The sequence below is a fragment of the Camelina sativa genome, chromosome 5 (assembly GCF_030686135.1).
Source record: "Camelina sativa cultivar CO46 ecotype springtype chromosome 5, ASM3068613v1".
Taxonomy (NCBI): Eukaryota; Viridiplantae; Streptophyta; class Magnoliopsida; order Brassicales; family Brassicaceae; genus Camelina; species Camelina sativa.
The window spans coordinates 18106687-18134656 of NC_141884.1; the positions used below are offsets into that span (position 1 = coordinate 18106687).

General features: G+C 36.1%; 1 protein-coding gene, 1 long non-coding RNA gene and 1 pseudogene across 4 annotated transcripts; 2 read left to right on the plus strand and 1 right to left on the minus strand.

Moving 5' to 3' along the window:
* Nucleotides 1-8847: 8847 nt before the first annotated feature.
* LOC104786924 (uncharacterized) lies at nucleotides 8848-13040 on the plus strand. Of its 3 annotated transcripts, none has more exons than XR_015557070.1 (2): nucleotides 8848-9785; nucleotides 9963-13040. It is a non-coding gene; the product is annotated as an uncharacterized LOC104786924 (long non-coding RNA). The 3 variants fall into 3 exon arrangements; XR_767684.3 differs by having other exon boundaries at nucleotides 9954-10463; XR_767683.3 differs by having other exon boundaries at nucleotides 9973-10463.
* A 3716-nt stretch (nucleotides 13041-16756) lies between these two features.
* Nucleotides 16757-22781, minus strand: LOC104789268 (aspartic proteinase CDR1-like; annotated as a pseudogene).
* A 1718-nt stretch (nucleotides 22782-24499) lies between these two features.
* Nucleotides 24500-26734, plus strand: LOC104786925 (pentatricopeptide repeat-containing protein At2g28050). Its single transcript, XM_087450196.1, has one exon. The coding sequence runs from the start codon at nucleotides 24692-24694 to the stop codon at nucleotides 26081-26083; it is 1392 nt and encodes a 463-aa protein (XP_087306322.1). The 5' UTR covers nucleotides 24500-24691; the 3' UTR covers nucleotides 26084-26734.
* The last annotated feature ends 1236 nt before the right edge of the window (nucleotides 26735-27970 follow it).

The window sequence follows — 27970 nt, forward strand, 5'->3', positions numbered from 1 at the left end:
TTATTCCGCTGTTGGTTGTGATTGTGGTTAGGTGGCTAGTGGGTATGGGACCACTAGCTGTAGTTTATTTATTATATTATATTTATTATTAATTATTTTTTTTTTAAAAGGTCGGTCGTTTCATATTTAAAAATAAAATAAGATATCATTTATTTTATCTTTAATACTAATTTAGCCTATGATAAATGAATTCGTAAGATACAAATAATCACAAAAATAAAAGTAAAACTAAAGTTAATTTTGCATTAAAAGCAAAAATATTACAAAAAGGGAACTTATTTTTTGGGTAAAGAATCCCTTAATATTGTAATTAATCTTGATCTAATTGAACCAGAGGATTAGAACAAAGAACTTAAGAATCAAAGAAAGCAAAGAACGACACACGATTTAACGAGTTCACGCTTCAAAATCGGAAATGTTACTTCTTGGCAGAGTAAACTTCTCTGGTAATCCACTAGAACAATGGTGGACAAATTGGTTTACAAAGCTCTCGACATCAGTCTCTCTTGATCCTTCTCTAACCTCTCTCAACAAGATCTAACAAACTTTTTGATCTCGTTTACAAAAGATAAGAAACCTCGAGCAGTCTATATACAAAGACGAAACTACCCTTAGCAACTTTTAACAACCACCAACCTTAACGTCCACACTCACATGCAATGACTTGAGCTTGCTTGCAAATCCTCTCATACACCGAGAGTCTTTATCACCCTCATGCTATTTCAATAATCGAATCCTGAGTCACAACACTTCAGTTCTCCACCTTGACTCTTATTCTCTTACTTAGCTTCATACTTGTCTAGTTCTGGGATTACCCTCCTCTGATACTTGAGCTTCACCGCTCCAACTTATGACTTTAACCACTCCAATCCTAAGTTCACCACTCAGCCCTTGAGCTTAACCGATCAAGTATCAAGCTTCACAGCTTAGCAGTTTGTTACTCGGAGCATATCTAATGCTCCATCAAGTTTATCCACCGGTAGTATCTTTGTAAAGATATCAGCTCGATTGCATTAACTCGCAAACTTAACTACCTTCACCAATGATACCTCTGATAAAGTGAAAGCTGATATCAATATGTTTGGTTCTCTCATAATGAACTGAATTCTTTGCCAGTGCAATCGCACTTTGAGGATCAGAATGTACCTCCACAAAACTCTAAGAGAAACCAAGCTCGGCTTCTAATCCTTTAAGCCAAATGACTTCTTTCACTGCCTTTGTCAGAGCCATATACTCGACCTCTGTAGATGAGAGAGATACCACTCTCTGTAACCATGATTTATAACTTTGTGTCCTCCTACTGTGAAAACATAGCCTGTAGTAGACCTCCTGGAATCACCATCACCGGCGTAGTCCGAATTACAATAGCCTCATAGTACAAAATCCCCTTGTTTCCCACTTGGCCGCCTCCCAATGACTTTTTAGTGGCTTACCCATGTATCTGCTTATAACTCCAACTGGATAACCAAGATCTGGCTGAGTGCTCATCATCGCATACATGATACTGCCTGTAGTATTAGTGTATGGAACCGCCTTCATCTTACTGAAGTGTTCTTCATATTCTTCATCAAAGGCTGCTTTTAACTTGAAATGAGCTCTCATAGGAGTAACCACTGCTTTAGCTTGATCTATGTGGAAAGTCTTCAAAACTTTCTTCATAACCCTCCTGAGACAAAACTAATGTCCCTGTAACACGTCTCGTATGATTTTCACACCCAAAATCTTCTTAGCGTCTCCTAAGTCTTTCATTTCAAACTCTTGACTTAGAAATTTGTTTAATTCCTGAACATGAGGTTTACTCACGGATGCAATTAACATGTCATCTACGTATAACAACAAATACATATACGAGCCATTCTCCAGCTTCCTCTAGTACACACAACTATCATAGGCACTTCTACTATAGTCTATTCCTTTAATAAACTCATCAAATCTTAAGTTCCACTGCCTAGGAGATTGTTTAAGACCGTACATAGATCTTCTAAGAAAACATACCTGGTTACGATCTTTCTAGCTCTCAATTCCTTATGATTGAGCCATCACTATATCTTCATCCAGAAAACCATGTAGAAAAGTTGTCTTCACATCCATCTGTTGAAGCTCCATATCAATCTGTACCACCATTGATAGTAAATACATGATTGATACATGCTTAACCATCGGTGCAAAAATTTCAGAGTAATCTACCCCTTCCTTCTGAGTATAACCTTTGCAACAAGTCAAGCTTTAAATCTTGGAGCTTCGACCACAGGGATACCTGGTTTTTGAGTAAAGACCCATCTACAACCAATCACCTTAGCGTCCTCTGGTTTCTCTCCAAGATCCCAAGTATGATTCTTCTTCATAGAAATCATTTCTTCTTTCATTGCTTCATTCCATTCTGTGAAGTGACCTTAGTGCAGTGGCAGGAGGTAAGTCCATTTGTAGAAGGCACCATCACACCCGGGATCGAGTCCCGGTTCCTACGAATGTAGGAATTTGGCTAATGGGTCGGCCTGTTGTGGCCCAATGGTTGACAAAAAAAAAAAAAAAAGATCTTGGTTCTGACTTTCCTCCATCTTCAGTGTAGTAAGCATAACCTACCATATTAGATTATTTATACCTCTGATTAGCCTTGATAGCCCTTTTACCTCTATCTCTAACTAATTGATAGTCACTTAAGTCCTATTCCTCAGACTCTATATTCTCTTCTTCTACCGATGCTTCATTTTTGATTTTTGTGACTGTTTACCATTGATTATTCTATCATCTGTAGGAACACTAGGTTCCTGAGTAGCTCCACCTTGATCAAAAGAACTTGAATCTAAATCCAGATTCTGCAGGTCCAACTCGAGAACATCAAACTGCAAACCATCCTTAGCATCTTTATACATAACTTATTCTCTGAAAATGACATTCTAGCTTATGACACATCTTCTTTCTTCTGGAACCCAAACCTTATAACTCTTGACTCCTTCAGGATAACTTGTAAAGTAACTTTTCTTCGCCCTCGGATTTAACTTGCCTTGATCTTCATGAACATATACTAAGCAACTGAACTTCCTGAGTAAGCTCAAATCAGGTAACCTCGATGTCCACCTCTCCTCAGGAAGATCACACTCTATTACCGTGGAGGGAGACCTATTACTCAGATAAACTGCAGTGGAGGCTGCTTCTACCCAAAATTTCTTCTCCATTCCACTCTCGCTAAGCATACTTCTCACCTTATCCATAATAGTCCGGTTTATCCTCTCAATTACTCCATTTTGTTGATGAGTATAAGCACACATCCTGTGTCTTACATTACCCTCATCCCTACAGAACTTATGGAAATACTGATTATAGTACTCCAAACCATTATCAGTTCTGAGCTCATTTACCTTCTTCTCAGATTGTGTCTCCACCATCTTCTTCCAATCTACAAACCTCTCAAAAGCTTCATCTTTTCTTTTAAGAAGATAAATACATGTCTTCCTCGAGAAATCGTCAATACACGAAATAAAGTATTGACAATTACCTAATGACAACAGATTATGAGGAGAGCCCCATAAGTCTGAATAGACATACCCCAAGTTCTCCTTTGTAACATGTTGAGCTGGTGAAAAACTCACCCTGTGATTCTTTCCAAAACACAATCCTCACAAAATTTCAAATCTTGGATCCCTCTGCAGACAAAATTTCTTCACAAGCTTCTCAAGACCTCTCCGACTCATGTGACCAAGGCGGCTATGCCACAAGTCTGTCTCATCCTTTGACAGTTCTGAAGCATGAGATTCTGCAATTGATGTCTCTCCTTGTAGAATGTAAAGTGTATCTTTCTTCTATCCTTTAAGAATTGTCGAACATCCTTTGAGCACCTTAAGTACACCATCCTCAAATTTAAACCAATTCCCTTTATCTTCAAGCCTTTCTAAAGATATCAGGTTCGTGGACATTAATGGCATATACCTTACATCTGTTAAGACAGCAAAAGTACCATCTGGATCCTTGATTTTGACACTACCTATCCCCTTCACCTATGAAAAAGTATCAATTCTCATCTTCACATATCTAGAATGCACATCATTGAAATCATAAAACCAATTCCTCCTGGGAGTCATATAAAATGAACACCCTGTATCTGATACCCACTCGTCAGCTTTACTACCAGATGCAACTAAACTTTCATCCACCGCCATTAATACCATAGCATAATCAATCTCTTCAGTTGATTTTGCCATACTACCCTCTCCCTTATCAGGTCCATGTGTTTTACCTTTATTCTTTTCTAGCTATTTGTAACATTGTTTCTTGAAATGACCTCCTTTACCGCAAATCCAACACACTTGCTTACCATCCTTTGACTTAGATCGAGACCTTCCCTTACTTTTAGTAGTATGACCATTATACTTTTCCTTAGATCTACCTCTCGCAAAATGGCCCTCTGCAACTGACTTATTATTCTGAGCTACCTCCCTTTCCTTATCTCGTGTCGCTACCATCACATCATCTAATCTTAAATTCTCTCTACCATTACTATACGTCAATGTTTCAACTAGAGTATCAAACCTAGCAGACAAAAAAACTCAGTAGGATGATAGCATGTACCTCATCAGAAACTTCAATCTGCAAGTGATTCAGATCCGCAACAATCTTTCAGAAGTCATCAATGTTATCATCGATTCTCTTATTTTCTTGCATCTTGAATGTATATAAGTTCAACTGTGAATACACACGATGCGGAAGAGAAGTATTCATGAACATCTTATCTAGCGTTGACCACGCTTCTGCTGCTGTTTCACACAAGTCAATGTTCCTTAACACCTTATCCTCGACATTTAAGAAGATCACGTTCTTTGCCTTATCGCATCGCTCTAATCTAACTGCTTCATCTGCTTCACGCTTCTGTTTCTTTTTTTTGAATCTGGTTTCTCTTCTTCTGTGAGAGGTGGAGACGGAACCTTCTCTACGAACAAATCCTTTAACCCAATCACACTCAGATGAGCTCGAATCCTCGTCTTCCACAGAGAGAAATCACCCGAACCATCAAACACCGCAATCGAAACCCCATACATCTTCGATTCAACCACACTTCGACAAAACCGTAGCTCTGATATCAATTGTAATTAATCTTGACCTAATTGATCAATCACAAACTCAAATCGAATGCGAAACAAAAGGATTAGAACAAAGAAAGCAAAGAAACGACACACGATTTAATGAATTCACGCTTCCAAGTCGGGAAATGTTACGTCTCGCTAGAGTAAACTTCTCCGGTAATCCAGTAGAACAACGGTTAACAAATCGGTTTACAAAGCTCTCGACCTCATAAGATCTACCAAACTTTTTGATATCGCTTACAAAATATAAAAACCCTCGAGCAGTCTATATACAAAGACAAAACTACCCTCAGCGACTTGTAACAATCACTGACCGTAACGTCCACACGAGTCACTCACATGCATTGACTTGAGCATGATTGCAAACAATGGCGGACCGACGTAGAGCTTAGGAGGGTCAACTGACTGGGTAAAATGTTGAAATAGCATTGTTTTGCATATAAAGTTGTAAATTTTCAGTAGCATAGTTGGTCTTCTTTTAATAGGTTGACCTCGGTTCGACTCTTCCGTACTACACCAATTATTTCTTTTTTATATTTAACTAGCTTTTAATTATTTTTTTGACCTAGATAAATTTTTTTTCTGAGTCCGCCACTGATTACAAACCTTTTCATACACCAAAAATCTTTATTACATTTATGCTATTTCAGTAATCGAATCTAAGTCACAACACTTCGAATATGAAACAGAAGATGTAGTTTTTATCATCCTCCTCAATCTATACTAATAAAAAGTAGAAGCTATAAGCTTCTAAGACTGTCCACATAGGATTTTAAATAACCTATCGGGATTTGACATGTCACTCATTAACATTTTTAAAAATTTCTAGAATTTTATATATTAAGAATTATTTTAAAACAATTTATCAGGATTTGACATGTCATTCATTAACATTTTTTAAAATTTCCAGAATTTTTTAGAAAATGGAAATTTTAAATTTGTGAAAATAAAAGAACTATGCACAATATCCCACATCGGCTAGAAAAGTTTTAGACAATGGTTCAGAACCAGTATAAACAAGATTAATATGCTTCCAACAACGAATGAGCAGGAAAGTTTGATTTATCAAGCGTCCAAGTTTAAACATTATTCGGTTTGATCCAGTTTTTTATTTGATCAAATTAAAACTTTAAAAAGTTTCAAAAAAATATTTTAATTTTTAAAAATTTTAAAAGTTTAATTATTATAAATATTGAAACTTTTAAAAGTTCTTAGCTTTTAAAAAGTGTTTAAATATTATAATTTTTAAAAGGTTCAAATTTTATATTTCGAAACCTTTTAAAAGTTTAAAATACTAGAAATATTGATGCAAAACATAAATTATCTTATTTATCTACGTTTGTACTTTCTATTTCTTATGAGCTATAAAACATTTTTTTTGTATGATTTTAGATGAGTTGATATTCTTTCATTAATTTTTTTTATTTTTAGGTCTAAGGAAGAACGATTGACATCACAAGACCTTGATTTGATGTTTGAGTCAAGTAGTACAAAAAAAAAAAAAAAGATGGACGACAAACACATATGTTTTATTAGCTATACATAGGCAAGACCAGTGTTACGGTTGTCACGGTTATGGTTTATTAACCATCGGTTAAGGTTAGAAATTTTGTTTAATCTTAACTATAATCGTTTAATAAATAGTTAAACGGTTACGTTTAAATACGGTTCCGGTTCAAGCGGTTACGGTTATATACGGTTAAGTTATTTGAGAATATGATACAGTTGATATTATTTGATGATATAACATAATTAATATTATTTATTTATAATTATTATGTTTTTACAGTGTACTCATATTTCTATATATCATATGATTCATATTAAATAAATTATTATTAGTATATTTTATTATGTTTTTAAAATATTATAAACCAATGATTTTGGTCGGAGAAGATTCTAAACGTGTGGATCTAAAACCAAATAAGTATATGGATAAAATTATCAATAATTGGATGCATGTGTTGACTATGCTGCTCTTCATGAATTTCACAAATTTATGAGAAAATAAATAATTTTGTTTTTGGAGTTTGATGGGTTAACAAGTTGTGTGGTAATCTAAAAAAAGGTTTTTCAGTGGAAAAATGTGAAAAGAAGAAGAAAAAGAATATAACGAAGAACCAGACGGTAAAAGTAACAATGAAAATTACCAAAAATTTTGACAATAAAAATGACAATACTAATTTATTTATTTCTATAAGATAATATTTTATTACCGTCATCAATCATATATAATTTTCATCAAAATATATCTAATAAACCAACCGTTTAATAAACGGTTAAACAGTTACGTTTAATACGGTTCCGGTTCAAGCGGTTACGGTTATATGAGAATATGATACAGTTGATATTATTTGATGATATAACATAATTGATATTATTTATTTATAATTAATTATTTATTTATAATTAATATGTTCTTATAGTGTACTCATATTTCTATATATCTTATGATTCATATTAAATAAATAATATAGTATATTTTATTATGTTTTTAAAATATTATAAACTAAGTAAGGATTTTGGTTGGAGAAGATTCTAAACGTGTGGATCTAAAATCAAATAAGTATATGGATAAAATTATCAATAATTAGATGCATATGTTGACTATGTTGTTCTTCATGAATTTCACAAATTTTACGAGAAAATAAATAATTTTTTTTTGGAGTTTGATGGGTTAACAAGTTGTGTAGTAGTCTAGAAAAAAGGTTTTTCAGTAGAAGAATGTGAAGAAGTTAACGAAGAAGAAGAAGAAAAATAGTATAACGAAGAACCAGATTGTAAATATAACAATGAAAAATTATCACAAATTTTGACAATAAAAATGATAATACTAATTTAACTATTTTTTAAGATAATATTTTATTACCGTCATCAATCGTATATAATTTTTATCAAAATATATCAAATAAATTTATACGTAGCGTGAGTTCAAAACCTAGTATATGAATAAAAAAGAGACTTTATTGAGAGAGGGCGTAATAAACCAATAAATTTTTGTAAAAATGGACCTTTTTGATAATTTCTAAGTAGAAATAATATATCAATTGGCGTTTTGGAAAAGAAAATGAAATTATTTCTTTTGATTATGGCGACATATTATTCGATATATTTATAATCAAGATACTTCTTAATATATGTATAGAAAGATTCTGCATGTCTATTCTTGAAACTTGAAAATTGCTGACTTATCAAGAAATAAATTAATAAATTAAGTTCTCAAGCCATTATTTATCATCCGTTATACTATTATCTAGTATTTGGGTCAAATCTGTTCCTCTAAATAAATCCAAACAATTTGACGAGTGAGCCGATTTGGGTTTTAGTCTTTTAGCTAATGGTGTAAGTATGCCGTTAGGATTTAAACAGGAAAAGACCTGATGTTCAGACGAGGAAAGCCAACTATCCCGGGCAGAGCCGTGCCTACCCTTATAGAAAAAAGGTAAGTGCCTTAGGCCACACTAATCCCCTAAATACTTCACTACACTGTTGATGACTCAACTGTTAAAACTTAGTTCACTATTAGTATTAGATTATTGCTTCCGTAACTGTTTAGCTGAAGAATTAAATACTTTAGCTAGATACAATAATAGTTTTTTTTTTTTAAATAAATAAAATGCATAGATCCAATAATAGTTGGGCAAATAATAAGAAGTAGCAAGACATGTGAAGTGGGAAAGTGAGATATTCCTTCACGAGGTGGACTCCAAGATGGCAGCGTCTAACTCCATTTGGCCCAACTCTCTTTACCAATATACATAAACTCAGCTTCTGCCAATCAAACTCTTTATCAGAAAATATTTATGCATACATTAAAAATTTTAATCACAAAAATCAGCATATATTCACACTCACATCTCTAGACTACTGTGCCTATATATTATTCACACACACATACACATCTCTCTCTCTCTCTCTCTCTCTCTCTCTCTCTCTCTCTCTCTCTCTCTCTCTCTCTCTCTCTCTCTCTCTCTCTCTCTCTCCTGTTCTAGATCTCATCAGGTTTTTTCTGGTTATTTTGTAGCTTCTACGATCTGGTAACATGTTTTTATATACGTCATACCTTTCATTTTTGCAAATCAATAATAGAAATTTGTGGTTTTGTCTCATTTTACTATTTTAGCAGTATATATATATTACCAAGTTCAGAGAGTGTTCAGTATTTTCTTCTTCCCCTCTCTTATCTCTATCTGTTAGGGTTTCACTTCTTTTTCAGGTTTGGATATGGTTAGGTTCCAACTAAGTAGAAGAGAATACGTAGAACTGTACCAATCACAACTTGTCATCTCGACTATTCCGCCATGTTACCCCTCCCACATATGTATAAGTATAATGTATACATAGATAAATTTTATATTATATTATATATATATATATGAAGGTACGAGTTTCTATAAATTATGAAGGATAAGTATTTAAATATATTTAGAGGATATATATGTAGGTAGTGAGTTGGAGTTATGAGTTTGAGTTTGATTTGAGAGACAAACGATTGCGACATGAAGATGAAAGACTATTTCCGAAGCCGCGCGCGGTCGTTGTTTGCTGCTGTGGCATCATCAAGATTCACATCTCTGTTGATGGACGGTGGTGATTCACTCTCCCCAAATTTGTCTCTGTGAAAAATGAGAATCTTGATGATGCTGCATCGGCAATCAAGGACTATTATTTTTGCCCTTTCTGTATTCCATCCAAGATCTTGTTCAGGTTAGTTTGCTTCTGCTTGAAATCCGTTTTTATAGTTTCATTTTTGTCACCTGTGTATGTTAACCTATTTTCCCTGTTTAGTTATAGTTTCTTAATACATAAAGATCTGATCATGATCTGTTGTTAGTATCTTTTTTTCTTCATGTGATACCGTCGGATTTGATTTAGGATCTCAAGTTTTTGGCAGTCGTTTTCAACCCAATACATGAATGGATCAAAAAGCTTCTCTTTCAATAGATGAACAAGAGTCACAATATCATCAAAAGGACTAACTAAGGTAACTATGACATATCCCTATACAATTTTCTCTTGTTGGCAAAATTTCAGCTTGCACTTTCACAACACAATAATATCCTTTTCTTTCTTTTGGAAAAAATAAAAAAAATTGGATATCATGGAAGTTGATGAGATAATGAAAGGGTCTAGATGGAACTATTGATGTCTAGCAGCAAAGAAAGGTTTTCAGGACAAACTGTCAGTTCTCTTTGTGTTGTTGGTTTATTGTTGGCTATTACATTCAAAATGAGAATCAATTAGGAACTTGTTGGGTGGACCTTACACATTGTAGACTAGGCATACGTACTCAGTCCCACCTATTTGTGTCCCCTCTATGTACATGTTTAGGTGTTCTTGTAACTGCAATACTACTGATGAACAATGAAGCAAAAAGTACTCTCATTTTTTTGTTTTTAAAAATCTTATAGGGTAATATATATATTATGACAGACCAATCAGATTGTGAACAAAACCAAAATACATAGTATAATGAGTCTCATGTGTTGTTTGTGAGCACCAATCATCCCAAATGTAGCTTCCAAATCAAATTAACAATACCTAAGTAATGCCGCCTTCTTTTCTTTTGGTTATGTCTCGTAGTACATGTAGATATAGGTGAGTTTAGTTAGTTAATGTCTTGTATGTTGTGGAGCGTGTGTTTAATCACTCCCCCATCCATATATATTTAGTTTTTCAAAGAAATGAATCATAGCTTCCACTATAAAATCTAATTGTTTTGAGCAATGAATTGGATGATCGCGCTCCATAAGTGGAAGTGAAATCATTCTATCTCATTCTTGTAATGCACAATGGCAAGTTGGCAACTATTTTTTCATATCATGATGATATCTTTGATATGTCCGCCAATCACGTGTATTTTGCATATATCTTCCAGTATTGGCAAACGAAATTGTAATTTTATCAAAATTAGTACATCAAAATAATAATATATGTCGTCACTCCAACTTTCTAATTGAGGACATAAGCTGTAAAAAAAATACATTTCTACCGCTATATTGCTAATACTAATCACAAGCGGATATCATTATTTAATCGATCTTTTGTTAAAATATTCTTACCGATATGTGTCACTAATTAAACGAACCATATAATATGTTTTAATCAGAAGAATTTAATGTGTGAATCTTTTTGTGTTCTGATGATCTTCGTATTTATCTAAATAGCTATTGTGATGTTTCATCAGTTTTATATATAAATGCAAAACAAAACAACAAAGCATTAGAATCTTTGCGTATATGGATGGATCTGACAAAATGAGATGGTAATATTGGCTCGAGGGGATGAATATATGTGTTTGTGTGTGGTCCATTCAAATTGAATTTAAACGCAACGCTGAGTATGTGAGGACCATTGTCCATTTCATTGTAGTTGTACTTATTATTTCCCAGCTTTCTCAAACTTTAAGCTTTTAATGTGTTTGTATTAATTACTAATTTGGCTCAGTTTACTATTTATAGATAAGATTATTTCCCACCTTTCTCAAACTTTAAGCTTTTAATGTGTTTCTCAAAAGTATTTGTTTTCAAGTATTTTTGATGGCTAACGAATTTTGAAAGTGATATTTACGATTTTATCGATCTCAAATTAGTTTGATCTACAAATATAGCAATTCAGTCACATATTTACCCCTATCAACAGAAATGATGAGACAGTTTATCTTGATATAAGAAAAAAAAAAAAAAAAAAATTCTCTGACCAACCACACTCTTCATATTTTGTCTTTCTCACTCAAAAATTTTCTAAATATTGTTTCTCTGACTAAACCACACTCTTCTTACTTTGTCTTTCTCACTCCAAATTTTCTAAATATAATTTTGTGGTTGTTTATCTTTCTATTTCTAGCTCCCACAATGTTTTTAATATTAATCTGGATCATGGTAGAAATGATTAAAGGCATAATAAAGTAAATGTATATTGTTAAATAAGTAAACGTCACACCAATACATTTGGACGATAGTAGATATGATATGATAGGTCGACCCAAATTCAGTAGTAGAGTTACGAAAAATAAGACGAAAATTATTATCCACTTTAACGGTACTGTACACTGCGATCAAATAATCTAGTAACCAACCCTGACTACTGCCTATAGTGACCAGCTACTAGAATCTTAAATTGTTATATTCATTAGCGATCAATTTAACGCGTCGACTGAATTTTATTACGAGGAAAAACATTATAAGAGGGCTATCTCAAGCTTTGGAGTATCTTCACAATGGATGTGAGAAGATGATATTTCACAGAGACATAAAAGCAAGCAACGTAATGCTGGACTCGGATTTCAACACTAAGCTCGGTGATTTCGGGCTTGCGAGGATGGTTCAGCAAAGCGAAATGACACACCATTCGACTAAGGAGATTGTTGTAACACCAGGATACATGGCTCTTGAGACTTTTCTCAACGGGGAAGCCACGATTGAAACAGATGTGTATGTGTTTGGTGTTCTAATGCTCGAAGTAGTCTCAGGGAAGAAACCAAGTTATCTCTTGATAAAGGAAGACCAGAGCAATTAAGAGAATAGTATTGTGAATTGGCTATGGGAGCTATACAGAAATGGAACCATCATGGATGTTGCCGACCCGAGAATGGAAAGTTTGTTTGATGAAGAAGAGATGAAAAGCGTTTTGCTCTTAGGACTCGCTTGTTGCTACCCGAATCCGAACCATCCATGAAAACTGTTTTGAAGGTCTTGACAGGTGAGACTTGCCCACCCCATGTGCCTACAGAGAGACTGGCTTTCGTGTTGCCAGTAATGCCTCCATCTTTTGGTGTCGTAGACTACTTTCTTACAGGGAGCCAAAACCTATACGCTCACCGAGCTTACTGTAAACTTATAGAAGATGCTTGGAGAGTATAAGTTTTTGATCTAATAATCAGAGTAAACTAAGGGCCGGTGGTGCCCTATATTGTATGTTGTTTACTTTATATTTAGAAAGTAGACTCTTTTTATGTGAAAATCGTCATATATTTTAGTGATCATTTTCTTGAAAATTTGTTGTTATGTCTACACTATCTCTAAGAAATTTAAACCAAAATGGCAAAAACTAGCTACCACGTTTAACAGTGATGTGATGCCGCTTAATCAGAAGTCCTCTTCTTGATAGAGCTAAGGAATTTCAAAGTCTTAGTCGATGAAAAATTGTTGGCATTAGTAAACTTACAGGTCAATAATATAGACGAGCATGGGGATTCTAAAATCTTGATAACCAAGAAGGAACAAGTAACCAAAGCCGGTTATGATTTGTATGAATTGCTGTTTGGAGTGGTGAACTTGATTGCCCGGCCATAAACCACTAGAATAATTGTACTATGCTAACTATGATGCATGTGTCTATTCAATATATGTTATAACTGTATTAAGGGAATTAGATGTGAGTTACGGTAAATTAATGCTGAATAGCCATCATCTTCATAGGTGTTCCGGCATTCAAAACTGTTATCCCCTTTTCCACTCCTGACTCTCATCTGGTTTGGCTAACAAATAATTATCTTACGTTGTTCAAAAATAATGTTGCAAGTCCGAATATGGTCAATCGAGAATTAATTTAGGATGTTCATGTCAACAATCAATATGCCGGAACAGAGATAATAGACACATATAGTCATACTGTTATAAGATATTTAACTAAAATTTTAAATATCCAAAAATAAAAATGATATTTAAAAACTATATAAATTTAAAAAGGGAGAAAAGTCCCGTCATCTAGGTTCGAGTAGCATTGGCTAGGGGGTTCGAAATTTAACATAGTTTCTCCCGGTTCCAAGAGATTAGTTTTTGGGCCTAAAAAAACTTTGGATGTTATCAAAAAAAAAAAACTAGATAAATTTATAAAGATTAGAAATTGTTTTCAAACTTAAATAGTTGTTTTACTTGTTAATTTCTCAATTGTATCTTATTATATAAAGCTTGGTTCTCAAATTTAGTAACTCACCAGATCGTAACACATGTTAGTTTTAACGATCAGAGATCAAAGTTAAAAACTCACTAGATCGTGACATGTGTCAGTTTTAACGATTAAATATCCAAGTTAGTAATTCATCAGATCGTGACACGTGTCAATTTTAACGATCAGAAATCACATATCAAAGTTAGTCACTCATTAGATCGTGACACGTATCAATTTTAACGATCAGAAATCACAGTTTTCAAGCTTGGTAAAACGATGCATAAGATAATTGTAATCTTATTATATTAAAAAAAAACTTTGTTAATCCTAAAAGAAAAATGATTGTAAATACACCCCTCTATATAAGCAAAAAGATAATGACATATTTTTCACCAAACAAAATAATTTCGACAAGCTTTGTTTTTTTTTGGTAAAATTTTCTTCTTTGTTTTTTATTATCCTTTTGTTAGACACATCATTGTTGTTGAACAAGTCTGGAAGGTAATTTGTTTGTTGTCTAATCGAAGCAACTATATAAAAAGATTCCTAGATATTACAACGTGTTTTCGTCATCGTTTCTTTGAATTTTGTTTCGTCTCTCAATTTCATAATGCATACTACGCGATCTTTGACTTTGAAGTGTTAACAAAGTTTCTTATGCATAATAACTAAGGTTTTTGGGAGTAACAAATTTCTCACGGTGTTATTATTATTTCTATTAATTTACAGGACAAGTAGCATAAAAAAATATGAATACACAAATGCACGATAACAACAGAGATTATATAACACTAGATCAACTAAACATAAAGCGTTCTTATCATCGAACGATAGTATGTCTTACAAGAAAGTGAGAAGCAAAATTTTTTAAAAAAACAATGAGCTCATTGGAATAAATTTTCTCATAAAATAGAAAATGGATTAAGAAAAATACACAAAAAATATTAATTCTAAAAAATGTAAATACTCACTTCTATATAAACATAGATTGTCTTATATTATTCATTTAACAAAATAATTTATCCTAAAATATTGCTTTCAACTTTGTTCTATTAGTCAAACTTTTTTAATGAGAAGACAAATTTTCCTTATTTTTCAAACCAAAATATACTTCTACTTTCGACTTTTTCAGTTTGGAATAGGTAAGATTAATATGTTGACCCAAAAAGAATGAAAGATTAATATATCTATCTTCTTTTTCTAATATTGTATTTTAAAATTTATTGTAGTAGTTTTAAATTATTTTATTTAATTTATATTTTCATCTTTGAATTATTTGAGATTCATATATTACCGTGCTTATAATTTTCTATTATTTTATTAATTATGTCAAATTAATATTCTTCTAATTTCTCAACCTTGATTGGTTGGTCATAGACCTTTTTTTTTTGTGTAAACATAATTGTTACCATTCGTTCAATCTCAAAATGAGATAAAGAGGAGAAATTTATCAACCTAATGGCTGGATAAAATAGGCTAATCAAACACAAGCCTACAAAAAACATAGATAGATTGGAAAAACATAAATCGTTGTTGATAGATCCATAGGAACTTGAAGACAGAGGCTACATCATGATGTGTCAAAGAACCTTACATAATTACATTGAGAAATTTAACATTAGTTACTATCAAAAGATTTTGTGACGTTGGAAAAAGGTCTTTAGTTTCATTGGTTGCTGGAGCAAGTCAGACGTGAACATATTCTCTCCACGCAGGAGGAGGGCAGAGCCAAGATTCTCTCTATGGTGGAGGAGGTTGGACGGAAGGTTATCTCCCCAAAGGAGGAAGGTGAGGGAGGTTGGATGCAAGGTGATCTCCCCAAGGGAGGAAGGCGGAGCGAAGGTTTCTTCTATGGTTAGTCGTACACTATTGTGATGTAATTTATTTTTATTCAACATGTTTTTTGAGCCAACAATTTTAGTGATTAAAGAAACTATGCAAAAATAAAAGTAAAGAGACATATAATAGTTGGCTTAATTTGTTCATATAAACATTTTCTAGGTGGTGATAAATAATATATTTGTAACCTACAATATACTTAGGTATAAAAAATACACTTTTATTGGTAACATACATAAATAATTTGTATATGGATACAAATCAGTGTATTATAGCAAAAAAAACTTTTATAAATAATGTACAATAAATTTTAATATATTTTTATTTAATTTTATTTTATTTATAAAACTTTAAACCGCACATCGGCGGATCCTTATCTAGTGATTGTATATAGTATATACGATTGTAAAAGTCAATAATATAAATCACTAATAATTTTCTAAAACTTGAAAAGATTAGAAACATAAGAAAAATAAAGAAGGCTAACTAGACAAGTTTGAATCTCTTGCACACTAAACTTCACATTTCCTAGAAAAGTGAATATTTGACCATATATGGGAGGGCTCAAACGGCTTGGTCGGTGGTGTTAATTATTGTGGCTGGCTTTAAACAGGTTTCGGATACGAGATTTTACGTTTTATAGATCTATTTGTGTTCTTCTAATGCTAATTAAAAGCTACAAAATGTAATGTACATTATCTTTTAAAAGGTGCTAATATTTGCCAATAGAACATTAGAATCTTTAAGCCACCCCATCCATGCCTAGAATAATATGTAACTGAAGCGCGTAAGTAACTTTGCATATTATTCAATGAAACATATCCATGTTCTATGCTCTTATTGAAAGGACAAATAAAAATTACAAGCCGAAGGTGTGAAAATATATAATAGTAAAAATTAAGTTCGCAAAAGACTCTTTTGGTTTGTCTCTCTTTTGGTTTGTCTCTTCAACTCCACAATGCAGAACAATCAGTAGGCTTAAAAGAAACCAGCAGTGAAGAAGAATCATAACTCACCAAAAAATTATTCTGTGCCCTGTTCCCAAAGATAGCTTCTTGTGTCGCATTACCACATAGAATAGCCAAACAAAACAGTCCTCCTCCCTCCAATTCAACATACATATTGTACTTATCCAAGACAAGATCCGCACCGCCAGAAAAATGCATTGTGATCACCGGAAAAATCTCTATGGTGCCCGAGATGTAGCACAACATGTCGTTGCGACTAGTGTCAACTACTCAATCCGCTGTCACAATTTTTTCTACTGCCTCTCTTACTAGGTTACAGTAGCTCTCAGGCAAATATGTGTAAGTGGTTCCAGAGTCTATCACTATGTTTCCTAGCAAGGCATGAAACGGTGTCCCCAATGTCTCAATGCGGGTGTCCCCAACGCTGACCGCGTCTAGGTTTAGGTAATAGATGTTGGATAATTCCAACTTGTGATAGAAGTTATCTCTTAAGGGGGCTTAAGGAGATAATGGTCAAGGATACACAAACAAGATTTAGATAAGGAGAAGCTTATTTAGATAAGGCTTTGTGTTACAATCCTATTAGAATTAGGAGTTGTCTAATTCACTATATATATGTAAGGGTCAATAGAGAGGTGTTCTATGTGACTTGAGAGATTTAGTTTTTAAGAAGTTTTCTAAATCAATTAGAAAGGTGTTCTTTTATTTCAAGTCTTTAATCTAATATTTGGTATCAGAGCAAGGTTGTGCTTCTGAACTAAAACTGGTGGAGAAGAGTTACGAAAAAGCATGGCGGCTGAAGCAAATCCACCATTACGAACAAAGGATCTTGGAGCACCATCGATCCAATGTCCGTTACTCACACCGACCAACTACACAGTTTGGTCGATGAGGATGAAGATCATACTTCGAGTCAGCGAGGTATGGGATGTTATTGAACCTTGATCCACAGATGAAAAGAAGAACGATATTGCGACTGCATTTCTGTTTCAGTCTGTTCCAGAGTCACTTATCTTGCAAATAGGAGAGCAAGATTCAGCCAAATCTCTTTGGGGAGCCATCCGATCACGTCACCAAGGAGCGGAGCGTGTTAAGGAGGCCAGACTTCAAACCTTGTTAGCAGAACTAGAACGTTTGAAGATGAGTGAAACAGATTCGGTGGATGACTTTGCAGGCAAGATTTCAGGGCTTGCATCGCAATCAGCTTCTTTGGGAGCGACCATTGAAGAACCAAAGTTGGTAAAGAAGTTTCTAACAGGCTTACCTAGAGAAAAATTTATACACATGGTAGCCTCCCTAGAGCAAGTCCTCGACTTAAATACAACACCGTTTGTAGACATAGTTGGGAGGTTAAAGGCTTATGAAGAACGAATTGGCGAAGTAAAGATCGTCGAAGACCAAGGCAAGCTGATGTTTACTAACACCTCTAATAATCGTGGAGGATATGGAGGTCTTAGAGGAGGATCCAGAGGCAGAGGCAACTACGGTAGAGGAAGCTACGGTAGAGGTAACTCTGGCAGAGGTGGTTTCGGTAGAGGCAGGGGTCGAGGGAGATTCAACAGCCAAAACCAAGGAGGAGAAACCACGGAAGAGAATCAAAAACAACAGAAGAAGGATTTATCCAAAGTAATCTGTTGGAGATACGACAAACCTGGACACTATGCGACGACTTGCACCAACAAGCCGATACAGAATCATAATCAAGAGTCAAACCTAAATGAGACACAAGAAGCAGATGGACTCTATATGCACGAAGTTGTTTTCCTCAATGAAGACAAGGTGATTCCGGAGAACTACGATATCAACAAAGGCAATGCAAGTGTTTGGTATCTAGATAATGGACCAAGTAATCACATGTCAGGAAACAGAGAATTCTTTTGCAGTTTGGATGAAAGGATTAAGGGGAAAGTGAGGTTTGGTGATGGCTCATATGTTGACATTGTTGGGAAGGGAACTATTAACTTTGTTTGCAAAACAGGAGAAATACGAGCACTCAAAGAGGTTTATTATATACCTGATCTCAAACACAACATATTGAGTTTAGGACAAGCAACAGAAGGAGGGTGTGAGGTGAACATGAAGAAGGATTTTCTAACACTTCTAGACCCATGTGGGCGGCTGCTTGTAAGAGTTGTCTGATCACCAAATCGTTTGTACAAGACCCCGATGGAGATTAGTTTGCCGATGTGTCTACAGATCGACAGTGATGAGGCTACACGGCGTTGGCATGCTCGGTTAGGACATGTCAGTTTCAATGTTATGAAGAACATGGTACAGAAGGATATGGTTGAACGTATGCCAAGCACTATACACGAGCAGGGTATGTGTGAGGTCTGCTTAGCTGGGAAGCAGACAAGAGGATCGTTCCCGGGAAAAGCAAGTTTCCGTGCATCACAGCCTTTGGAACTGGTACATGGAGACTTGTGTGGTCCGATTTCACCTTCAACACCGGCTAACAACCGCTACGTCTTTGTCTTAATTGACGATTTCTCTACGTATATGTGGACAATGTTGCTTAGGGAAAAAAGTGAAGCGTTTGATCGTTTTAAACGCTTCAAGGAGTTTGTGGAGAAACAGAGTGGTTTAGCCATCAAAACTTTCAGAACTGATAGAGGAGGAGATTTTACCTCAGGAGAGTTCAATCGTTTCTGTGAGGAGAATGGTGTAGCCAGACACCTAACAGCGCCATATACGCCTCAACAGAATGGTGTGGTTGAGAGAAGGAACCGCACTTTGATGGAGATGACAAGAAGTTTGATGAAGGGGATGTTGATTCCGAATGATATGTGGGGAGAAGCTGTACGGCACTCAACTTACCTCATTAATCGAGTTCCTACAAAAGCTCTAAATGGTCAAACTCCTTATGAATGTTTCATGTCCAAGAAACCAAACATAGAACACTTGAGAGTGTTCGGTTGTGTCACATACGCAAAGATCAATGGACCACAATTGAAGAAGCTTGATGATAGATCGAGGAGAGTGATTAACCTTGGAACAGAACCAGGTTCTAAGGCCTATAGACTCTATGATCCTATTGATGAGAGAGTAGTTGTCAGCAGAGACGTGATTTTTGATGAAAGTAAGACTTGGGATTGGTCATCTACGAGAAACAAGTCAGATGATGGAAAACCTGGTATGTTTAGGCTTTTTCAAGAAGGTTTTATAGAAGATGGTGGTGGACATGACAATGGTCAAGAAAACGACCATCAAAATGTAGACCAACATGCTAATCATGGTAATCAAGAGGAAGAAGAAGACAATGAGGGTGATGCGATTGTCGAGAACCAAGTTCAACCACAAGTTGTAGTAGTACAGCCACAAGTTGAAGTAGTACAACCCTTGGTGACCAGGTCTGGTCGTGTGGTAACAAAACCACGCCATCTGAATGATTATGTCTTGTTCGCAGAAGCAGAAAGTTGCAAGTTGTTCTTAACAATCGATGGAGAACCAGAGAATTATCTTGAAGCTGGAAAGATAAAAGAGTGGATTGATGCTATGAAAGCTGAAATAGATTCTATCATAAGGAACAACACATGGGAGCTTGTGGATAAACCAATCGGAGTTAAACCTATAGGAGTTAAGTGGGTCTATAAACTCAAAAGGAAGGCTGATGGTTCGGTGAATAAGTACAAGGCGAGGCTAGTTGCAAAAGGGTATGTGCAACAACAAGGCATAGACTTCGACGAGGTGTTTGCTCTGGTAGCAAGGGTCGAGACTATTAGGCTACTGATAGCACTTGCAGCAACAAGAGGCTGGGAGATTCACCACCTAGATGTGAAGACAGCTTTTCTCAATGGTGAACTAAAGGAATTGGTCTATGTTACTCAACCTGAGGGGTTTGAGAAGAAGGGAGAAGAGGATCGAGTATATAAGCTTCACAAAGCTTTATACGGACTGCGTCAAGCCCCTAAAGCTTGGAATTTAAAACTTGATCAAGTTCTTAAGACAATGAACTTCAAGAGATGTGCGAAGGAACCAACGGTGTACCGTAAGAAGGAGGAGAATGAGTTTTTGATTGTAGCCATCTACGTTGATGATCTATTTGTAATAGGGACTTCACTCAAGATCATTAAGCAGTTTAAATCATACATGTCAAGGAGGTTTGAGATGTCTGATTTGGGGAAGCTAACATATTACCTTGGCATAGTAGTTTTTCAAGGAAAAGATGGAATAAGAATCAAGCAAGAAGCATACGCTCAAGGGATTCTTATTGATGCAGGAATGGGTTCCTGCAATTCAACTCATGAACCGATGGAGCCGGGACAGAGTTTGTCAAAAGCAGAGAAAGAGAAAGAAATAGATGCTACAAGGTATAGAAGAACCATTGGGTGTTTGAGATACCTTCTCCACACGAGACCGGATTTGTCCTTTGCTGTCGGTGTCCCTAGCCGTTATATGCAGAGTCCAAGAGTTTCTCACGGACAGGCTATTAAACATGTTCTAAGGTACTTAAGAGGAACAACAAGCTATGGTTTGTTTTTCAGGAAAGATGGATTGAGGAAAATTACTGGGTATAGTGACAGCAGTCACAACATTGATATTGATGATGGGAGGGGTACCACAGGTCACGTGTTTTACTACGGATCGTCACCTATTACTTGGACAACACAGAAACAACCGACTGTGACACTGTCATCGTGTGAAGCAGAATTCATGGCCGCTACGGAGGCTGCCAAACAAGCTATCTGGCTGAAAGAGTTGCTGAGTGAGATACTAAGCTTACAAGGAGAGAAGATCCTGCTTAGAGTTGATAATAAGGCAGCCATAGCTTTAACCAAGAACCCAGTCTTTCACGGGAAAACAAAACACATGCTCGCCAAGTATCATTTCATTCGAGAATGTGTAGAGAATGATCAAATTGAAGTTGATCATGTGCCAGGAGAAGAACAGAAGGACGACATTCTTACAAAGCCTCTAGGACGGATTAAGTTCAAGGAAATGAGGAGTTTACTTGGAGTTGAAGAGATCAAGCTTCCCAAAGTTCGTGTTGGAATTAAGGGGGAGAATGTTGGATAATTCCAACTTGTGATAGAAGTTATCTCTTAAGGGGAAGCTTAAGGAGATAATGGTCAAGGATACACAAACAAGATTTAGATAAGGAGAAGCTTATTTAGATAAGGCTTTGTGTTACAATCCTATTAGAATTAGGAGTTGTCTAATTCACTATATATATGTAAGGGTCAATAGAGAGGTGTTCTATGTGACTTGAGAGATTTAGTTTTTAAGAAGTTTTCTAAATCAATAAGAAAGGTGTTCTTTTATTTCAAGTCTTTAATCTAATAATAGAAACCGGGTTTTACTGTGGTCATAAACATAGTGGTTGATACAACACCATCTCCTGCTTAATAGCATTCGCTCCAAAGTTGATCTTACTAGTTCCTTTACCAGAGAAGCAGTAAGAGATGAAACCTGGGTACTCCCCTCCCATCTGAGTGACGAGCGATAAAGGTCCCCAGTTTAGACCAACCATGCCCGAAGAACTCGGTCTGTTAAGCCCTGAGCTACTGTGGCTACAACCAATAATGGTTTGAGGCATCACAAAGGGTTCCCCTGAAGTTGAATGGATCGTGACTGTCTCGGTTGCTAAGGTTCCCTTGGTATGCCTTCCGTCTTCGTAGACAATCTCGTAAGGACAAGAGTGGTCATGGGTTTTGCATCTTTTCGCTTTGAAGGTTGAGGATTTCGAAGGATCGAATATGGGAGCGTATTTGTCGTAACAGTTAGTACAAGGTAAACATTGTGTCCATACGAGTTCGCTTCCTGTGTCTAAGATAGCTTCGATCTCGAAAGGAGGAGTACCTATCTGTAGTTTCATTAGATACTCGCTGTTATCAAAGACGGTGTTAGCCTAAGGTGATCCGAGCTGAGTATCAGAGCTGACTCTAGAAGAAGATGCATTGGAGCGACGCTGGATCAAGTCGATGGTGAAGCCGTGAGGTGATGAGGCTATGGTGGTAAAGATGAAACAAGTTATTATGATTTGAAGAAAGAGAGCGATCATCGTAGTTGTAACACCCTGGACTCACCGTACGGTCCGGTCAACGTGTTGACTTCTTGGTTTGGCTCAAAACGACAATCTCTAAAATTCAAATAACGAATACAACTAACCTGAGAAAAATAAATAGTAAATGGGGGTGAGTAATTAATTACTCAGTGAGAGGGTCAACACTGCCCACTGAAATGCATTAACAACAATCTACTCACATTCATCAATCATTGCATAGCATAGAATCAGACTCCACATTCTTGATATACATCCAACAAGCATAACATTTTTACATCTATTCAACCTAGCATCATTATAATATTTAAATCACATTTCTCATATCATCAAAGTCAATCATATACACGATCATCAATATCGCTAAACCGAAATTCCATCGGCTTAGCATGGCACGAAACAAATCCCATGTTCGTCCAATCACCATGTACAAAACCAATCCCAGGTTTGTACAATTACCAGGCACGAAACAAATCCCATGTTCCGCCCATCACGAGTCACGAAACAAATCCCATGTTCGCGCTCCCAACACATAATCTCATCTCATATCATCATACATTAACCATCATATTAAACCAACTCATCTTATCATGCATCATCTCATACTACTACATCATTATACATTATTATCATAAATATAATCATCATAATAGCACACAATATCACACAACAGACATATCCAATCACATAGTTTCCAAGCCTATACAAGCAATTCAAGAAAAAATATGTTTAGAAGTTAACCAATGCATTCCCGCAAATCCCGCTCTCACCTTTGCTTTAATGTGATTGAGAACTGCCACTAGCAAACTGCAATTGCGACTAGAAACGGTGACTGCACTCCAAAAACTTGCAGCAGAAGAAACACATTCAAAATCCCGATTAGGGTTTCTGTTTTTGACAGACACAGTAGTTTCTTGCACAACAAGCAATCATTGTGGTGGTTAGGGTTTACCTTTTCCGGTGATTTTGACGGTTAAGGTGGCTTCCTTGACACCTCCTATACCAAGAATAACCGTCTATATGCTCCAAATCGCTAAGGTATTACCGGAAATATCCTCCAAAAACCCCAACCTAAATCTCCGTTTGACAAACCGTCAGTTTCTGTGGATTCCTTGCAGCAAGATCTATCTAGGGACGATAAGATCTCTATCTATATCTTTCTGAGTCGACGGCAAACTAATCCACAAAACCCTTACTTGCAACCGTTTTCCTCCTCTCCTAACAAACCAGGGACGACGGAAGTCCAGCTCCGGTGAGCAACGGTGACTAACGGTGTAGCTACGGTGGTGGTAGATGTCTTTGTTTCTCTACAATTCTTCTTCTTTGCTCTCTCTCTCTCTCTCTCTCTCTCGCTCTCTCTCATTTTCTCTCTTGGCGGCCTAGACTAGGTTTTGCTCTTTCTAAACGGAGAGGGAGATACTTACGCATATACACATATGTGGCCACACTCACGTATCACGATCAAACCCTCGTTTTTTTTGAGGTTTTGCCCCAATTGGGCTTTTAATGGACTATAACTCACAATGGCCCATACACATAAGATTTGGGGATGTTACAGTAGTTGCAAGAGAAAAGTCATATGATCGAATAATTGTTTTGTTTTTATTTTTTTTTGGGGTTTTGAGACACAATGCAATGTTATGTTCCATTTTTAGGTGAACTTGGGGGAAAAATTAACAATTTTTACTAAGTTTTACATTTTTTTCAGGGAATGTTATTTTCTTTGAGTTTTACTCACGATGACCATTTTTAATCTTTTATTCGAACTTGTCTTTTTTTAGTCACCCCAAAACTAGTTTAAGAAAATCGTGTCGTTTTCATATTGAGAAACCACTTTTTGACGGCCGGTCCAAATTTCCAGCTCTGATGAACGGAGGTGGTGAGTGAGCCAGAGCTGCCGACGAGACGATTCGATGACTCTGCAAAGCTTCCTGAAAACCTTAAAGACAGCTAAAAGAACTTATCCATTCTCAATCAACAAGCTCCTCCTCGATTCTTCCTCTATAAACCAAACTCTCGATTCACCGGAAAAGCCACTCTCCGACCTCAACCTCTCCACCTTTCGCCGTATTTTATCCGACCCAGATGTCAAATCCTGGAAATGCGTCTCCTTGTTCAATTTCATCCTCGAAAGCCCATCTCTTTTCTCGTTTCAACCTGATCTCAGAGCTCACTTGTCTTTAGCTTTCCGTGTCTTGTCAGAGAGGAGATTCTCAGATGCGCAGAAACTGATGAAACCTGTCGCTATTGACGACATTCTCAGGTACCCTTTTATCACAATCGTCTCTGCCTTCGTTGATGAGTGTGGTTGTTGTGAGACGAGAGTTGTTGCGAGGTTCTTTAATTCGATGGTTATGGTTTACTCAGACAATGATAAATTCGATGAAGTTGTTGAGGTTTTTAAGTATATGAAGAACAGTGAGGTTAAGATTGATGAAAAGACTTGTACTTTACATCTGTTGAATCTCAAAAAATCTGATCAGATGGAATTAGCTGTAGATTTCTTTCCTTTAATGGTTGAATCGGGACTAGATGTTGTATCTGTGTACTCTTTAACGGTTGTTGTTTCCGCGTTGTGTTGCAATGGAGAGATCACGAGAGCAAGAGGATTAGTTGAGGAGATGGTTCTGGTTAAAGGGATTAAGCCTAATATTGTTACATTTAAGTCAATGATAGATTGTTGTGTTAAAAGATGGGATTTTGAAGAGTTGGATTTGGTTCTTAAGTCAATGGAGAAGGAAAGTGTGATGCTTGATCTCGATACTTACAAGATTTTGATTGATGGGTTCACTAGTTATGGTAAGCTTGAAGAAGCAGAGAGGTTGGTTTCGACAATGCATGATGAGAAGCTAAGAGTGGAGACTTATCTGTATAATTTGATCATGGATGGGTACTCTCGATTTGGACTAGTGGAGAAAGCGTTTGAACTACACAGAGAGATGAGTTGTAGAGGTGTTACTCCAAACAAGGATACGTATTGGGTGTTGATGAATGGACTTTGCAAAGCTGGGAAAGTGTGTGAAGCGATGAGATTGTTGAACGAGTTGCGAGTGAACGAGTTTGAGATTGATGAAGAAATGTATATTACGTTGACTGAAGGGTGTTACAGAGCAGGAATGATAGATAAATCTTTGGAAGTGGTGGCTGAGATGATTAGGGAAGGATTCATTCCTGATGGTACAGTATTTGAAAGATTAGCTGATGCACTGTTAGAAGTAAGCTGGAAAGAGGCACAGATGATGGTTACATTCGTAGTTAAGAGTGGCATCAAACCAAAATCTTGTTCTGAATTTGGTCCAAAATGATTATGTGGTCATAGAGGAAAGAAACTTATCTACTTTCTTATAACCTTAAGACTGAGATGACACACCTGTGCCTTACCAAGTCTCCAACTACACCTGTGTCAATGATATGGTAATCTACCTCTACTAATATTCTAAACTGTTTTTAAGGATAGTGATGTGCACAAAGTTGGTTCTATACCTCCAAAAGATGCAAATATATTAGACATTCTTGAAAAATTAGTGGTTCCGGAAATTTTTAGAGTATTAGTGAGTCTACAGTGTATTTGAGTTGGAGAATAAAGTAGAAGATGATTTAATGTATAAAGTGAATAATGATGACAATGAAAGGGAATGGTGATGAACAAAAACTAGGTGGAGAAGAAGGAATGACGACGATGAATATGAGTTTGATTAGGTCCATGTTGTTATGTCTTCCATGACAACCGAAATAAGATCTAAGGAGATTGCTTGAAGATTGATTTCCTATTTTGGATCGTGAGAAAGCAAGGTTGCAATGTCTAGAAGCTTAATGATTGTGGCTATGTCGATCTACGCTATACCAACTTGTACTTTTTAGAGAGTATTGGAAAAATCTTTCATCAATTTATATGTATGTTTTGATTCCCCAAATTAGCTAAAAGATCATCCATATTGACTGTTCCGTTTTTAAAAGGTGGTGTGTAGTAATAACAAGTGATATGGTTAACTTAACATCTGATCGTAGAGATCTTAATGAAATAACTAATGTTTTCCATCGCATGAATCATTATTAATGTTGATAACAACATGGACCTAATCAAACTCATATTCATCGTCATGGAAGACACAGCAACATGGACCCAAATACAAAAAACCAAAACATAAATCTGAATCTGAGAAGAGAAGAGATTCATCAGTTTGTATTAGGGATTGAGAAGAGATAAGAGAGAAGAGATAGTGACCTTCATTCTTATCAAATGATGCGGTGAAACTGTGATCGGAGATTCAACGCGAGAGAAAGATTAGGGTTCGACGAATTGGGGATTATACAATTTGGGGATTTTGATTGCAATGTGTCTTGAGGGATTTCCCATCTTCGATGGTGTTGCCGGTGAACTACGACCATGGATTTCATGGCTGGAGGATTTCTTTGTTCAAGAGAATTTCACGGCGGATGAGAAACTGAATCTTGCACATAGTCTTCTCGAAGGTGAAGCAGACGCCCATGTTCAATGGCGACAATCGTTTATGCCTTTCCAAAGCTGGGAAGACTTGAAAGATGTTTTGGTACTGGGTTTTGGGAAAAGAGACGATCCTGAAAAAAGGAGGATGATGCTTGAGAACGAACGTAAAATACAACAGTTCATCAAGAAGCAAAGAGTCGATCTAGAGGCTGACAGGAGTGGTGAACCAGAATTTGTAGTGACTGATTTGATTCGCAGTGACAAAGACTCGCGTCATGAGAAGAAAGCGATTCAAGAAACACTTGTTTCTCCTGTGTCGAAGGATTTTGTATACAGAACAAGTTTGTTTACAACACAAGATACTATTCACAATGAAGAATCGATTCTACACGAAGAACAGCCTGGCCAGATTCAATACATCCCACAAAAGGAAGCGTTTCAGCATCAGATATTGATCTCTGACTCGGAACCTAGCAGTAGAGTTGATCAGTTAGGATTTTCTGTACTGGATTCGATTGTGGCAAATGGGAAACTTGGGGAAAAGCACGTTGAGAATCCAATCTTTGAAGGTCTAAATGAAGGTTCACATAAGGAGAAGGACTTCTCTAAAGAGAAGCAATTGCTACGGACTGGCGACTCTGTTGGTGTGAAGACATTAGGTCAGCATGAAGACGTGATTTGTGAAGCAGAGTCGACTTTAACCTTGTCAATGATTGATTCTAGTCTCCAAATGGAATCACAAGCT